This window comes from Bactrocera tryoni, chromosome 1 (assembly GCF_016617805.1).
Source record: "Bactrocera tryoni isolate S06 chromosome 1, CSIRO_BtryS06_freeze2, whole genome shotgun sequence".
In the NCBI taxonomy this organism is placed as follows: Eukaryota; Metazoa; Arthropoda; class Insecta; order Diptera; family Tephritidae; genus Bactrocera; species Bactrocera tryoni.
In genome coordinates, this window is record NC_052499.1 from 18,189,052 (window position 1) to 18,204,045 (window position 14,994).

Genomic DNA, 14,994 nt, shown 5'->3' on the forward strand with positions numbered 1-14,994 from the left:
TTATATAAAATTTCAATTTATTAATCACCACAATAATACAACTACAATTGTTTGAAGCTAATATTAATCAAATAGTAATTAAACCCTCCATGAACTTTTCCATGCTCTTGCTAACCGTCTCTGCAAAAATACTTGTTTCTTCGCCACAACCATTCGTTAAATTGGCGACACAAGCGCGTATTGTTATGCGATATGTTTGCTCGGGATCAAGATCAGTTAATGTGTATGAGTGCATGTTACCCGGTGTTACGATACCTTTATATATTTCCAGTGGCCGGCAATTGTTTTGCAATTGATATTGCGTCGATACATCTGGTATCGGACACACTGGTCGACGCTTGATAATTGGAAAATCACCTGGGCCCGTATCCTGCAACTTGCGTGCTTGTTCTTCCTGTTGCTGAATTATCCAAAGAAGGCTGGCTTCACCACGTTTTCGCTGTTCTTCTTCAAGATCGTGGTCATCTTTTTTCATTTGTTCTTCCAATTTATTATTATTATTATCCTTGGATTTGGCCTCACTATCTGCTATTTTCCGTGTTATGCGTATATGTTTAGATGCGTTATCCAGAAAAGAATTGATCGTATTTGGTGTGACTAACGATTCCCTGTCAAAACAATTTGTATTTCCATTCAAGCGGTTAGTGTCAGCATTACGGCGTACACGAACATTGTCTATCCTACGACTAAAAGGTAGAAATGAAAGGAAAGAAAAAAATATGAAATCAACCGAAATTATAGACTTTTTCCTGCTACTTACGACACAAAAATCAAATTAGGCAAAGTTTCTTCATAAATGATTTGTTCCTTACGATAATAGTTTTCATCCGATGGTAGAGGTCCGCTATCCTCAGGATTTTCAAAGACACAATCACAGGACTGAGAATATTTACGCAACTCCGGATACTTATCTAGTGTCACATCTGTAAATGGAAGTAAAATATTAAACAAAAGTGAGTTATTTATAAGAAAAAGTGCTTTACTATCTTTCGCGATCTTTGACTTTTCATAATTAGTTAAATTAATTATGTACTTTTCGATAATGCCATTTGGATTGCGTGGTGGCCACCAGTGTAAAACCTTTATAAAATATTAAATTAAAAAATTCATTACAAGTTACGAGTGTTATGCCCTTCTTTAATCTACATACTATTTTCTCCATAGTAATCGCTGTGTAATAGATTCTCTTCACCGGCCCCGGTTTACTCGGTAGTGTACGGAAGTATTGTATTTTCGAATATGCATCCATGCGTATGTGATAATCGGTCATCGTGAGCGTTTTGACGAAGTAAGCGTATTGTGTGTATGGTTTCAAATTAGTAATGATGTAACGGATGTTTTTTGTGGGGTTCACTTTCATGTGCCAGCTGCGGAAAAGTGAGGTTATGTTGGAAATTGTTTATATATAAAAAAAATTATAAGTAGTTTGAAAGCAACGAGAGAAACTTAATAAATATTATTTTTAAATAATTTTCATACATAAAATTTCTAAAGATGTGAATGCATATTCTTCAAAAGCATATACGAACCTATCATGACCGCAACCATGCCTTCCGTCGTAGAGTGTCACATTTTGCACTGGCGTTTCCTTATAGTAATACACATAGCCAAGTATAATTTGTATATTATTCAGTGTGAATGTATCTACTTTCAGGCGCGCAGCTGTAGAATTGTAATCTTCAAGTGTAACTGTTAAATTAGTTATGGGACTGTTGCCTGCAAATGAAAAAAAACATTAAATAGTTGAAATAATAAGGAAAAAATAAAAATATATACTTACAAATCACACGCTCGCCATTTGAGTGTGGCGATGCATTCACCGTAGTAATGGGTGCGGCGCTTTTTAAGGACTTTTGCAGTTCACGTATTTTAGACAAGCACAAGCGTGGATTTAGATGGAAGTAAATGCTGCCTTTAAGTATGGCAACATTCTGATTTGGTGCCCAAATTTCCGACAAGTGATAATTATCGACTGCAACAAGCGCGTATCTTCAGAAAGTAGAAGGAAAGTGTTAAAAATAAAATAAAATAAAAATACAAAAACAAAAACTAGAAAAATACGTTAGCATCGGTTGCAAAGAAACTAGAATGCCCTTGATTTTGATTTTGATCGGCAAGTTTTTATAGCAGCTATCCGCTATAGTGATTCGATAGCGGACCGATTTTACCCGCCTGCCACCTGCCGCCTGCCACCTGAAGAACAAGCAACTCGGCAGTGGCCGATGCATTATCGACCGAAGTATTCCGGCTTAGCTTCTTTGCAAGATATGGACGGATGAAAGCATGCCCGACGATTGAAATCTAAGTGTGATCTGCCACACCTACAAAAAGGGGGACCCCACAATGTCGGCTAATTGCTGTGGGATAAGCCTCCTTAATATCGCATTAAAGGTGTTGTCGGGCATAGCGTGTGAAAGATTGAAGCCCGCTGTCAGTATACTGACTGGATCTTATCTGTTAACGAGATTTTAACCACGCGTCAAATCTCAGAAAATACCCGTAAAAAGATGACCCACCTCTTCGTCGATTTTAAAGCTGTCTTTGACTGCACGAAAAGGAGCTGCCTGTCCCCAAAAAACAGATACGGCTGTGTAAACTGACAACACCAAAAGCTCCGTAAAAATCAGGAAGGACCTCTTCGAGGCTTTCGATACCAAGCAATGTTTCAGAGCAGGAGGCTCCCTATAGCGTGACTTCTTCAATCTATTGCTGGAGAAAATATTACGAGCAACAGAGGCTTTAGAGAAGGTACAACCTTCTATAAGAGTGTACATCTGCTGGCGTACGCCGATGATTATTGATATAATTGGCCACAACAACCTCGCCGTTAGCTCTGCTTTCTCCAGACGGCTAAGAAAGCGAAGCGTACAGGTCTGGTTGTGAACGAGGACAAGACGAAATCAAACAAACAGTCATCGCATTCGCGACTTGGCTCACACGTTACCATTGACAGACATCATAATTTTGAAGTCGTAGATGACTGAGTTTTTCTTGTAGGCAGTATAAATACCAAAACCGTAGATAATTTCGGTTATCTTGAGACCAGTATCAACACCAATAACAATATCAGCCTTGAATCCAACGCAAAATCACTATTGTCAACAGGTGCTTCTTTGGACTCAGTAGGCAATTGAGAAGTAAAGTCCTTTCTCGACGAATACAAATCAAACGCTATAAGTCCCTCATTATTCCCATCCTGCCATAGTATGGTGGGAGGCACGGACAATGGCATCATCTGATGATTGGGCCTTAGGAGTGTTTGAGAGAAAGGTTTGCGGAAGTTTGGCTGCACTTGGTATCTCAAGTTGGCGCCAAATAGCGAAAAAAGAAACGACTGGTGCGCTGTTGTGAACTCAGCTATAACCACGTAAGCAGTTCCTATGTCAGCAAAGAAGAAGATCCAATTTCGGCAGTTCCGACGAATGAGCAGCTTTTTAAGGAGAAAAGGAATGGGTAAAATTTCAAATCGATAACTCAAAAACGGAGAGACTAGTTCGCTTGTATACAGACATACGGATAGACGGACTCGTCACGTTGATCATCTAGATATAAGTCTTCCGAAGTTTCCTTTTAGTTCTAATATACCCTGTTCAGGGTATAAAAAATATTGATTATAATTTGCTTACAAATCATTTACGAGCTCATCGCCGCGTATGGTGACTAAATTGCGTAGGAAGTGTAGCGTGAGCAACTGTGGTGAATTGACCACCTTCAAATAGCCAGTGATCTCGGTGATGTTTGCAAACGCGTTGTCCAAGTCGGTGATTTTGGCTGCAAGAAATGCAATGAGTTAAAGTTTTTCGTTTATTATTGCCAAACTCCACTTTTTCATTCCAACTTACTCTTTATATCGGTCAGTTCGATGATGAGTGAGCCATTTATCTTACTACAGCCTTGTAAGCTCTCCGCATCAGCTGTTGTGTGTATGGTATATGTTCCAGTACATTGCAATTTACACATTTTGTTTCCGTCTGCATCGACTGTGCTCAAATAATTTTTAGGACATTTCTCCATACAAATTCGCGCTAACGGTATTGAACCCAATTGTCGGCATTTGGATGCGCTGATGCAATCGCGATCTTGATGCTGAAAAGATTTTGATATATATCTACTATAGATTTATGTATATGTATATTTTTGACAGTAAAAATACCAAGGATAAGCCTATCCGCGGAATGAACCGGCAAAGAGATACCTAGCAACAACTATATTTTAATAAATAATACTTAAGCGTACTAAAGGCTCAATGGCATGGCAGTTACCGCGACAGTCGGGTTTAAGTAACCGCAACTGACCCGGATTTTTATTCGGCCAAAGGCTGTCAACTCGGCACCTGGTCTCGAAATTACATCAGGAATGCTTTCGGCCGTTACAACAAAAACAACAGCAGTGGCACCACGACTTCGGACGGTCCCCGGATATTTATGAGGCCAAGGACTGTCAACTGGGCACCGTGCCTCGAAATTACAGCAAGAATACAACAACAATAACATTAAAGGCAACATGATTTCGGACGTTCTAAAAAGTCTAACTCTTATTCTACAGAGTTGGAAGGGGTAATTTGGGTTTTCAAATGGGGAATGTTTGGTTCATGCTGGCACAGCTATTACACAGATCGTGCATGTCCGAACTGTCGACTGTTGAATGCTCTTTAGTCCTATATAGGACATGAGGTGACTGTACTGTTTGGAAAGAAGCTTCTAAATATGGTCGAAGCGAATATCATACTCAAGTTTTGAACTAGTAATTCTTAACAGGGCGTTAATATGACTAAATTTGGTTCTGGTTGATAAAATAACCGCTAAACAAATGGAGCACTGTTAGAACCTGCTAACGGTCACAGTAGCTCTATCAGTGACACGACTTCACACTTTAATTACGCGGTCTAACTGCGATTTAGGTTGAGCAGATTCAAAAAGAGTTGTGAACTTAGAAGTCAATCCAGTTTACAGTCACAGAATAAGATAAGATCATAAAAAACAAAAATTTAAAGATTAGAAATTTTTCCGCCTACCTGATAATAGTTCTGTGGACACTCGTCGACACATTGGCGCTCCAGATTCAGATTCGCGCACAAGCTGCAACGCTTGCCATCGCAATCGGTCAAGCAGTTACGATCACAACAACTACCATTGTCATCACAACCACGTACGCCGCATTCTGCGCGACAATTGACAACATTATTCGTAACCGGTCGCTCTTGTGGTATATCGTAGCCCCAGCAATGCTTACGCAATCTATTCGGCAGGTCTTCTTCGACGAGAATTTGATTCCTGGTGCGCTCGCATTGCGTACAATGATCGAACAACTTATTATTCTACAATAAAAACCAAATAAAACCAATATAAAGACACAATGTTTAGCTGAACCCAAATTGGAGCTATTTAGTCAAACCTTATGCCAGAAATGCTGCTGTGAACTATTGCCCAGCAACTGCACCCAATTCACCGTATCCACATAGCAAAGTGATGGATTCGTTTCGATCCTAATATTACCGGCCTGTATGCGCAGCAGCGAGCCAAGACCCAAATAGCGTAAATCGCGATTCTCATATATGACCAATGCAAACTCGTCGAAGAGCAAACGACGACCGCGTATGATGCGCAAATGTGGAAATATATGATGCAACGATGGTAGACCATGTACGCGATGCACCAGCAGGTAATCGGTAATCTCCTCCACCTCAGTAAGATATTTCAGCGCACCGACATCGTTCGGTGTCAGCTGCAAAAGCGCCAACCAAACATGCCCGTGCACACGTGTGCAATTCTTTAGCAATTCAAAATCCTTTCTAGTGCGCACCTCAATAGAGTTACAGGTGCGCGGCGGCTGTGACGGTTCCGGCGGTGTATTACTTGTGAACGCGAGTGGGTTCCCAACATCGTCGGCATTCAGCGTGTCGGCGTTGGCAAGGGCGCCAGCGCTGCGCGGGATTAACGCCTGCAGGAGGAGCGCCAAAAGCAGCGCAAACAAGGAGCCGCAGCGGAGGGTTGCCGGTAAATTCACTTGGTATGCCATTGCCCGTTGGTTGACGAACGGATGATTGCCACTGCCGGCAGCACTTAATGCATCAACAGCTGACGAACCGCCGGCTGTCATAAGCTGATGCTGTCTGGCTTCTACGGTTGTGTAGTGAGCGTTTTACTTTTTTGCCTTTATTTCTTATTTTAGTGTGGCGTTTCTTCGCTTCTGTTTGTCACTGTGCGAGGTAATAATTCAATTAAGCGCTTGACCTCGCTATTGAGTAATGTCAACGGCGGAATAAGAACGCCGCGCTGACGTTAAGTGAGTGATAATTACAACGCTATTGACATTTACATACATCAATTACTACAATTTCTTTTGAACTAAATTACAATATTATTTCTAATTCTTCATGTATAGTTCTTTGTTTTTTTTTTTTGGTAAACGGTTAGACCGATCGTGATATTCCGTAATATCTGTCGCTTAGACTTCGAAGTGCGCGCCAAGACGAATGGAAATGAACTGTTCGAATTGGTGCGCTTAGTGTTTGACAAAAGCTCCCATCGATAGAGTTCACTTATTGACACTTATGTATATCTATGTATATGTATGTATGTATGCCGGTATGTCTGTATCCGAATGTAGTTCCGACACATATTCAATTAGTGCATGGAATGAAGGAATTTAATGGAAAGTCGAAGGTGATCGTTTGGTCGAAAGAGCACAGATGCGCGTCTCAAAGCAAGATAAAGGTTTGCGCAGTCAATGTGGAGAGCGCCCGAGAGGTTTCATGCTTTGACAAACACACAGATTTATATATACTTTTTAGGTGCTTGCATGTAGGTGAGTGGAGTCTGTTCTATCAATCCTTGAGTGTATTATTTCGCCACAAATGCAGTACGATTTTTGACTGAGGTGTCGTTCGATTGGTGTGTGTAGTTTCTGGCTTGGAAACCAGTTTATGTATTAAGCAATTCTCACTCCTTTCGCTTCGTTCAATCGCAAGCTGCAGTGTTTATCTCTTGCAAGATTGTCTGTAACCATGAAAAGCACTCCAAGCGCTCTAATTTTACAAGCAACTTGGACTTATCCTTAACTCAATATGCGAAGCTTAGTTTGGCTGCTTTAGAGTTTAATACAGTCGTGCTCATATTAATAGCATTACTTGATAAATAAAGTTATGTAAAAAATAAATTTGAATTAAAAGAAATGATGAAATGCTAAGTTGGCTTGTAACCGGAAATTCTATACATTCGAAACGTGCTCGGATCAAAGCCGGGAAAATATTTCTCATCACAAAAATATTCTCCCCGAATCTCACCACTAGGCCAAGCAGATTTATGGATATGTTCGGTAAAAGATCAGCCATATGCACTCTGGTTCACATATTTGGTGTCTGGGTTCTTGAAAAGTTATAATCTGATTTCGACAATTTTTGAACGTAACGCTGAAAGACCTTGAGAGCACCATTTGTGCAAAGTATAAAACTTTCCAGTTTCATTATGTATAATAGTATTAACTCACATACAAAATTTTGTCTCACTTGGTCGGGCTGTTCTTGTGATATGGGATTCCAAAGGTAGGCGGTGCCACTCTCCCTGCCCAATTTTGTCATCTTCTTCTGGTAAGCCTTTCCCTACCATCTCGCTTGTAGCAGATTGATTCAGTTAGTTATCGCACTTTTTGCAGTTTTCGACATAATCGTTATACGCAGAGTGGTCGTGTTTGTTTTCTGATTATACTCGTTTTCACGGTGTATTAAGAATTGATAAAGACGCATCTTCTCAGAAAGTTTTGTTGCTTTAGGTCTAATAGGGATGTCCACTTTTAACAGGTGCGTCCACTTTTAAAAAATCTGTGCGGCGTTAGATCGCTCTAGAAAACAAGTAAAACCGCGAGTCCACTTCATAGAAGTAACTTTGTTGTTAAACGCAATCCGAAGGATTTTTTACGTCGTTTTGCATTCTTCGACCAAACATGGATCCACTGATAATAAACGCACTAGAAACTAAGGTACAGTAGAAACCGTGGACTTCACCAGTAAACCTGCACCGTAGAAGGTAAAGGCTGTCTTATCACCCAGGAGTCTGTTCGCCATCGTTTTCGGCCATGGAAAAGGTGGGATCTTCCTTGAGTATCTGGAGAAGTAAAAACGGCAACAACACACCTTCTTTACACGCTTCCAGAAAGTGTATTTTTAAATGGGTTAAAGAGTTTGTAGCGTCCCTGGGTGAAGAGCTTAAAGAAGACTATGTTAAGAAATAATTACAGATTCCACTTGGATGGCTGAAGTCGGATGTCGGTCCTTTATAATATCTAAACACTCTTAATTATTGATCGAAAAAGCTCTCCAAAATCGACAAAGCGTTTTGAGCCAGCTAAAAATTTGTTGAGACGGCTGATATTAATACTAGTTCTTTCGTCGGAATCGCCAAAGATATGTTTGCCGAGATGTTTTAATCTCAGTCTTGTAAAAGCTTGACATTGGAGGGAAAGTATCTGGATGTTTCCCCTTCACCTTCCTCCGTCCGAAAACTTTCAGCCTTGCCGCATGTACACTTATTAGACAATGTCCAGTAATAACTCCTACGATTGCGGCAATATGAATCTTATTGTGGGCGAGTAGATCTTCTGTTGCATTCGTAGAGGAGCTAGTTGTGCCTGCTAAACTCACGCAAAGTCCAGAGGGCCAGCTCTAGTGCGTAAGAGCACAATGGAGACTCACCTTTTTCCCAATCCGATGTAATCGAAACAAGGGTGTCGAGCTCACCGTAATTTCCATAGACTCGCCTATGATCAAGCTCGAAGACTAGTCTGATATTAAAATACTATGATGTTATTGATAGTGAGGTCAGACACTCATTAAATGACTTTTAGCAGTAGGCGCACTCAAAGCTAGTATTGCAAGTCTGCTTTGGTGTGGACCTCATTTAAACCTCTCTTGAAGGTAAAAATTTTAGACGGCAGTTAGTCATTGGGAAAAACTTCATATGCTCTTGGAAAGTTTGTAAGCAATAAACTCTATCGGAATTTAAATAAGTTTATTGTTATGAGGACGGAAATTAACTCGTTTGAGATAAGTACTTCATAGTACTTGAGACGAGATTTTGTATTAACTTTGTTAATTTAGCACATTTAAACTTTGCGTCATTCATTCTTATAAACAGTCCCCATAAAAATATTTGATCACGACTCACGCAAATACTTCGATTCGCTGAATCGAAAATCCGCGAACTATTTCATAAATACTAATATTTTTAAAACGCTGAACTTTCGATAAGAAATAAGTTGTATTTGCCTTAAAAAGACAACTTTTTTACCAGTTTTTTGACAGTATCGATTTTTTAAAGTAAAATTTGAAATTTGGGTATATGGATAGTCCCAGAAATAGGCAAGAATATAAAAGAAACTCTCTGAAAGTTTCAGGTAAGTCGATCCAGTAGAACCTGAGAAATTGTTGGCATTGTTGTGAGAAAGACAGTTTCGAAAAAATTCGTTTAAAATTTTAGTTCCATCCGAAACTTAGCCGGGATAGTAAAATACACGCAAATAACTTGAATTTTGAAAAATCCTCTTGTAGACATATTTTTGAATGATTAAACTTTGGAAACACGATTTTTTGTTTTATTTCTAGATTGAAATATTTCCTTAAGCCGTTTTGAACATCATTTTGATCTATAGATTCATAGTTAAATAGACTACAGGTTTACCAATCCAGTTTGAGGACAAAGAGCGATGAATATGGGAAACCAAGGGTTCAAGTTAGTTCTGTAAGATATTGGCAAGAGGTCAATGTCTGGAATAAAGGCCAAGATCCTGTTTTTTTCTTGCAGTTAGACAAACTTACTTCACCTGCTTTACAATTGGAAAACTTATTACTACTACATTTTGTAAGTTTTCACTTTTGACCATCATGATGGTGAAATTTTAAAACGACATTGGTCTATTTTTGTGTAACAATTTTCTTTTCAAATCTAAATTATTGTCAAAATCTTATTCTTACGATCGTTACCTGTGCAACACAGCGTTTATCAATAGAATAACGTGATTTTGATAGCTCGTGACGATCAAGCTGACGGGCCATTTAAGACCTTTTCGCTGATTTTGGAAATGTTGAAAGCCAACGACGACTTTCACCGAAAAACCATCTTCTCAAATGAGATCATTTATGGCTTAATAAATAGCTTCGTCAACAAACAAAATAGTCGCTATTGGGGTGAGTCAAACCCTCGGGTGGTTCAGGAACGGCAACTGCAATATAACTCGTTGTTGACCGACTTTTTTTCCGGAGTTTGATGAAATCGATGCGGACGATGTCGATGACCAACAAGACTGTGCGCCGTCATATATATTACGTCTAAACACGAACACGTAATGCAAAATTAGGTGTTAATTTGGAGAAAACTAACAGCCAAATGGCTGCCAAGATCTTGCAATTTTACTACTAGATTATTATCTCGGAGGGTTATTTTAAATCAAAAGTTTACGTCAATCAACCAGCAACGCTGGAGGAGCTCGAGTACAACATTCAACGCACTATAGCCGAAATGCTGCACCGGGTCATCGAAAATTGGAGAAAACGGATAAATATGTGCAAACGGAGCAGTGGTGACCATTTGGCCGGCATTTTGTTCGAATCATAAAAGGCATAAACGTAGTTGCATAAAAAAGAAACCATTTTGACCAAATTTGAGTGCTTTATTTCATTTTGACCCTTTATATCTAACAAGCTCGTGTAAAAAATTTTAAGCCGATTGGTCCGTCTCGCAGATATTTCAATGCCCATAACACTAATTTAAACAAATATATTTACAGATATATAAATAGTATGTCTCCAAAGCTGATGGATTGTCGGCCGAAAAACGGTGGCGAAAAACTGATAATGAGTATGCATCAGCTTCTTTGTAGAATATGGTCGGACGAAAGTATGCCCGACGATTGGAATTCAAGTGAAACTTATTGATCAAAACGATGTTAGAGGCGCAACAAAATCCTCAAGTCAGAAGTCGGCAGCATATGAGCACAAAAAGACAAAGATGCGTTGTGGGCAACATACAATGCAATCGGTTGGCCCGTCCGCTGCACTAATATGGTCGCATGGATGCAGTGGAACGCAGATGAGGAAGCTACAGACATGTCAGAACACTGCACTCCGGACTATAACAGAATGCCTCTTGATGTCTCTCGTTGAACGCCAGCAAAGAGAGGCCCAAGGCTCCAAGAAGTTTATGATAGGGTGTTTTTGCAGAAGTCATCTCTGCAGTCACCTGCTTTAGCGGAACTGCCCCCTAGGAACATCGAAAGGTCCTTTCTCAACTACGTTGATGGCATAGAACAATATGCAGACCAATCTTCGGTCGCAACAAACCTCAAATTTGCACTGACCGCCATTCACAGTAAAGCCATCGACACCTTCACAGACATCCTCCCAGTGAATGGCGTACTTGGAGTCAAACCCCCACCCATTGCATACGAAGAGCTCGAGTTACCGCGGGAATCGAGGATGAACTTTGCGCAGCTATTTCTGAGTTTGGTATCCTGATTGCGTAAGCTGAAGTTTTGCAGGACCTTTCCGAGCCATTCGATACCAAACGAGGTTTGTGGCAAGGTTACTCTCTATCGTGCGATTTCTTCAATATATTCTTGGTGAAAATAATCCGAGCTGCAGAGCTGAAACGAGAAGGTACAATCTTTTATAAGAGTGTACAGCTGCTGGCGCACGCCGATGATGATTGCATTGGCCCCAACAACCGCGCCGTTAGTTCTGCTTTCTCCAGACAGGATATGGAAGCGAAGCAAATGGGTCGGTAGTGGTAGTGAACGAGGGCAAAGCGAAATATCTCCTGTCATCAAACAAACAGTCGTCGCACTCGCAACTTGGCCCCACGTCACTGTTGACAGTCATAACTTCGAAGTCTTAGATAATTTCGTCTATTTTGGAACCTATATTAACACCAACAACAATGTCTGCCTAGAAATCAAACTCTTGCTAACAGGTGCTACATCGGACTGTGTAGGCAATTGAGTAGTAAAGTCCTCTCTCGACGAATAGAGACAAAACTCTATAAGTTACTCATTATTTCCGCCCTGCTATATGGTGGGGAGGCATGGACGATGACAACATCTGATGAGTCGACGTTACGAGTTTTCGAGAGAAAAGTTATGTGGAATATTTATGGTTCTTTGCGTATTGGCAAAAACGAATAACGCAATCGACGGAACGATGAGCTGTATGACATATACGATGACATTGGCATAGTTCAGCTAATTAAAAGACGGCGGCTACGCTGGCTGGGTCATGTCGTACGTGTCGATAGAAACACTCCAGCTCTGAAAGTATTCGACGCAGTACCCGCCCGGGGTAGCAGAGATAGAGGAGCTCCTCCACTCCGTTGGAGAATACAGGTGGAGAAGGACCTGGTTGTACTTCTTCTTTACTGGCGTAGACGCCGCTTACGCGATTATAGGCGAGCTTCTTTTCGCTACGTGGCGCCTGGTATTTTGTACTAAAATGTTTCAAATTTGCGAAGGAAACTAGAGATTTTCGAGCTTTCGTAGACTCGGGCTAAAATCTAATAGACGTTTTTAAAACAGATACTAAGAAGTAGAAGAAGATAGTAAAAGCAGTGTTGCATTTGTATTCACTTAACAAGAAATTTACAAACTTTTTTTTGTTGTATTAAATAATCTTCATCTTAAGTTAGTAAACATTGCAACTTAGTTTAGATAAGTTACAGGATGTGTTGCACGCTTCAGGCGCCAGCAAAGTTCAAAGTATTCAATAGCTCATCTACCTTACCCACCTTACTTGTTTATAACGGTAATGTAAATCTTTGCATTTAATTCAAGCAAAGATTGAGAAGGGTTTCGACGAGGATGAACTCTCTGCTTGAAGCACTTTTTAAAGTGCGCAATTAAGTAGTGCAAAAGTTTTCAAACATAATAATTATTGTATGAATTAATAAGGCACTGCGTTGAGCAACATAAATTACCTTAACATACATAACTAATTATGCATTGCCAAAGAGGAAAAGCGGGGAGGTTGAACAGGGGCCAAGCAAAAACTTTTCTTTGACGAAGTGTCACTGAACACCAGCAGCAACAATAAAAACGCTAGAAACACAACAACAACAACAACGGTAGCAGTGCTAGTAACATTAACATCTAATCCAGCGCATGGTTACAATGACGCGCGCAAACCCGACCCTCATATCCTTGCCCTTAGCCGTGCGCTGGGCGTTGTTGAGGTGCCCATTGTCTTGCCCATGCTTCGCGCGACTACAAGTGCCAAAGCCGCGGAGAATGAACCAAACAACACAAAAATAACAGCAACAACAATAATAATAACAATACCAAAAAAATGAAAATGCTTTAATTAATTGAAACTGTAACATTGGCCTCAGCTGCCACCTAACCAAAAAAAGTGGAAAAACGAAACTTTGTTTTGCGCTGTAAAAGTGTGTTGCAGCAGCTGAAGTGGTGGCAGCAGTGGTAGCAGCGGCAACGGCAACGGCAACGACATTGCCACACTTTCAATGGTGTGAAATGCTGATTTACCACTATTTAAAGGCCGTGAGGCATTCATTCACCGTATGCTGGCGACACAAACACACACACCCATTCACGTGTATACTCAAATAGTTAACCCACTTGAATGGGCACGAGGAGTCTCTTCGAGGAATGTTAAGTATGAAAATATGCAATTTAAATGATTTCAATCAAAAAGAAATTTACCACTATTCTCCGGATGCCGTTGAGAGCGCGCAAAATGACGCTTTAGCGTGCGTGAGAGTGAAAGAGCGAGAGAGCAAATATGCATAGTCAGCTGTTGAGCGCGCACATTGCGCAGGTTTGCGCTCAGCGTGAAAGCTCTAAAGCTCTGGCGGGCGAGTTAATGATTTTGAGTAAATAAGAAAACAATTTAGGCAAGCATGAGCGTCGATTTGTACGACTTTCTATTGTTATACTTATGGAGCTGTGTGTCAATTGAAAATGTACTTAAGCTCTAATGTTTCTGTTGGTTAACTCCTCGTTGGTTTTTACACCATTTAAGTGGCATCACGTTCTTTTTAAGCACTCCTTTTAGAGAGCTAAATGAAGTTGAATGGTTATTCTAATTATTTATTTATTTTCCGTTAGATAGAACAGTGAAAAATTTTACTTTCGGTCTAAAATATACAAACGAAATAACAATTGCGTTACTATTTAACCCAACAGTAATAAACCAGATGTCAGCCCCATTTCTCCCGAATAAATCTTGATACATGTCTTCAGAGGTTACCGTATAGCTGAGCTTAAGGGGCATATATAGTGTATTATATATAGCAGAATCGGCAATTCGCACAAGAAGTTAGGCCGATGTTATATAAGTGGCTCTTGAGTTTACAATGGCCATGGTAGAAGGCGACTAGTAGATTGAGTTTGACCCTTGGGATGTTGATTACATATTTAGCAACTTGGCATGCTGCTCACTCCTTCATCCTAACGGAGCAGCTCATTTATGTAATGGGGACTAACTGCAATGACAGATTCGAATCCTGCCATGTTGGTGAATGCTGAAGAGTGGGCGAGCTCATCAACCTGCTCGTTCCCATCTATACCTTTGTGACCCGGCACTTTTTTACGATTTGATAGACTCTTCATCCGTTCTATATACTCCTGCACCAATGACGATTTGATCTCGTACGCAGAGATCGCTTTCAGTGCCGCTTGACTGTCGCCGAATATAACTATATGTGACCTGGTCTACGGAAAGGGGGCTTAGGTGTCAAAAAAAAGGAGAACAATTAATGAGATAACGAGAAACTGACGATTATTTTTAACAGCTTTTCCCAGAAAACTAGTTTTCGCACGTTAGCTCCCTTTTCGTAGACCAGGTCACATATATTCATAACGATAGTTGCGTTGGAGGTTAATCTCTACCCATCAACTAATAGCAAAGACCTCTGCTTGGAAGATGCTCACAAAACTTCCCATAGACTTTCCATAGGTATGGAGAGTTTGGTGCGTGGTCCTGCGACTTATGCATCA

The 14,994-nt window shown here is 40.4% G+C and overlaps 1 protein-coding gene across 1 annotated transcript; it reads right to left on the reverse strand.

Annotated features, from left to right (window-relative positions):
• Positions 1–2: 2 nt before the first annotated feature.
• On the reverse strand, positions 3–6,493 carry LOC120777566 (insulin receptor). The gene is made up of 10 exons (XM_040108969.1): positions 5,395–6,493; positions 5,015–5,317; positions 3,843–4,086; positions 3,627–3,771; positions 1,781–1,989; positions 1,530–1,716; positions 1,151–1,367; positions 984–1,080; positions 761–923; positions 3–686 (listed from the first exon to the last, which is right to left on the reverse strand). The coding sequence occupies exons 1-10, from the start codon at positions 6,097–6,099 to the stop codon at positions 68–70; spliced, it is 2,889 nt and encodes a 962-aa protein (XP_039964903.1). The 5' UTR covers positions 6,100–6,493; the 3' UTR covers positions 3–67.
• Positions 6,494–14,994: the final 8,501 nt, after the last annotated feature.

What these genes read in the sequence shown, in the direction of transcription:
- LOC120777566 (XM_040108969.1), bottom strand. Translation starts at nt 6,099, where the DNA reads ATGACAGCCGGCGGTTCGTCAGCTGTTGATGCATTAAGTGCTGCCGGC. An exon ending in GTCCACAGAACTATTATCAG is followed by an intron (nt 4,087 to 5,014) that starts GTAGGCGGAAAA and finishes AAATCTTTTCAG; the next exon opens with CATCAAGATCGCGATTGCAT. An exon ending in CGATTACTATGGAGAAAATA is followed by an intron (nt 1,081 to 1,150) that starts GTATGTAGATTA and finishes TATTTTATAAAG; the next exon opens with GTTTTACACTGGTGGCCACC.